General features: G+C 41.8%; 1 protein-coding gene across 4 annotated transcripts in view; it reads right to left on the bottom strand.

Annotated features, from left to right (window-relative positions):
• The window catches only part of LOC106881636 (uncharacterized), a 10,571-nt gene that overhangs the window by 6,198 nt on the left and 3,347 nt on the right, over positions 1 to 1,026 (bottom strand). For 2 of the 4 annotated variants that reach the window (XM_052978047.1, XM_052978048.1), the window contains exons 1-2: positions 889 to 991; positions 291 to 349 (exon numbers count right to left, since the gene is read on the bottom strand). In XM_052978047.1, coding sequence (XP_052834007.1) covers positions 291 to 349; positions 889 to 952 — 123 coding nt within the window. In that variant the 5' untranslated portion in view covers positions 953 to 991. Of the gene's footprint in view, positions 1 to 290; positions 350 to 888; positions 992 to 1,026 lie in introns of those variants that run through there. The other 2 variants (XM_014932099.2, XM_014932098.2) reach the window with 1 other exon arrangement.

The following is a 1,026-nucleotide window of genomic DNA, read 5'->3' as shown; positions in this document are numbered from 1 at the left end:
CCAAGTGTTAAACTGGTATTTATTTTATCGACCCTGGAACGATGAAATGCAAAGCCAACCTTGGCAGAATTTGAACCCAGAAAGGAAATACAGACAAAACGTTGTCGAGTACTTTGACCGGCGTGCTAACAGTTCTACCAGCTTACCGCCTTACCCTCCACTAACAACAACAACAACAACAACAACAGTAAACAAATGTGAAGTACAAGACTACAAGACACCTTCATGGTAGATTGGTTGGCCCCACCCTATTAACTATATTTTGGGTTTTTGTAGGGTTGTCTACATACCTGGCAGTTTTTTGCTTGTAAAGATAACAGTCTCATCGGGAATTCCAGTAGCCGAATATCTATAAATAAATAAATAAAAATAAATAAATAAATACTAACGTCTAAGAACGTGCGCCACCCATAAGCAGACGCTGGTCGTCGTCTGTACCTACCTCGAAGTAATGGGGGAAGAGGAACAATGTAGGTGGAACTGTGCTATAAGACCACCACAATAACAATGAACAGGTACTTATCTAATATTGAGGACCGGGTGCCCGCAGCTTAGGTGCAAACATGAAACCAGCAAAAAAGTCTCATTCTATTGTCAAGGAAGCTTGCAAATTCGCAACGGAACTTAACATTAATCCTGAATTAGCTGAAGAACGTGAAACCACTGCCACCGAACAAGCAAAAACAGATGAAGCAGACTGCTATAAAGAACGGGCAGAAAAAATTGAAAAGCCGTGGATCTAGAAGCCCCCGTGTGGACAGTATGTTCTTCAAAGTCGAAATGCTGATGTAGGACCATGCAACAACCCATTGGTGGTTGAGGAGTTCAGGACTGACTGCAGAGACTGAAGGTTTCGTATTGGGAACGCAAAATCCAAAGCTTGCTTACCAGAGACTACCAGGTTAACATTCTTCAAAACGGTCTGATCCTCAATGCAGATTCTGCAACACATTTGACGAAACAGTGGACCATCTCATTTCAGGATGACCTGTGATGGATTAACACCCCACAATAGTTATAATTAAA

The sequence above is a fragment of the Octopus bimaculoides genome, chromosome 30, assembly GCF_001194135.2.
Source record: "Octopus bimaculoides isolate UCB-OBI-ISO-001 chromosome 30, ASM119413v2, whole genome shotgun sequence".
Lineage (NCBI taxonomy): Eukaryota > Metazoa > Mollusca > Cephalopoda > Octopoda > Octopodidae > Octopus > Octopus bimaculoides.
The sequence above is the reverse complement of the archived record's forward strand: the minus strand, read 5'-3'. Positions and strand labels throughout refer to the sequence as shown.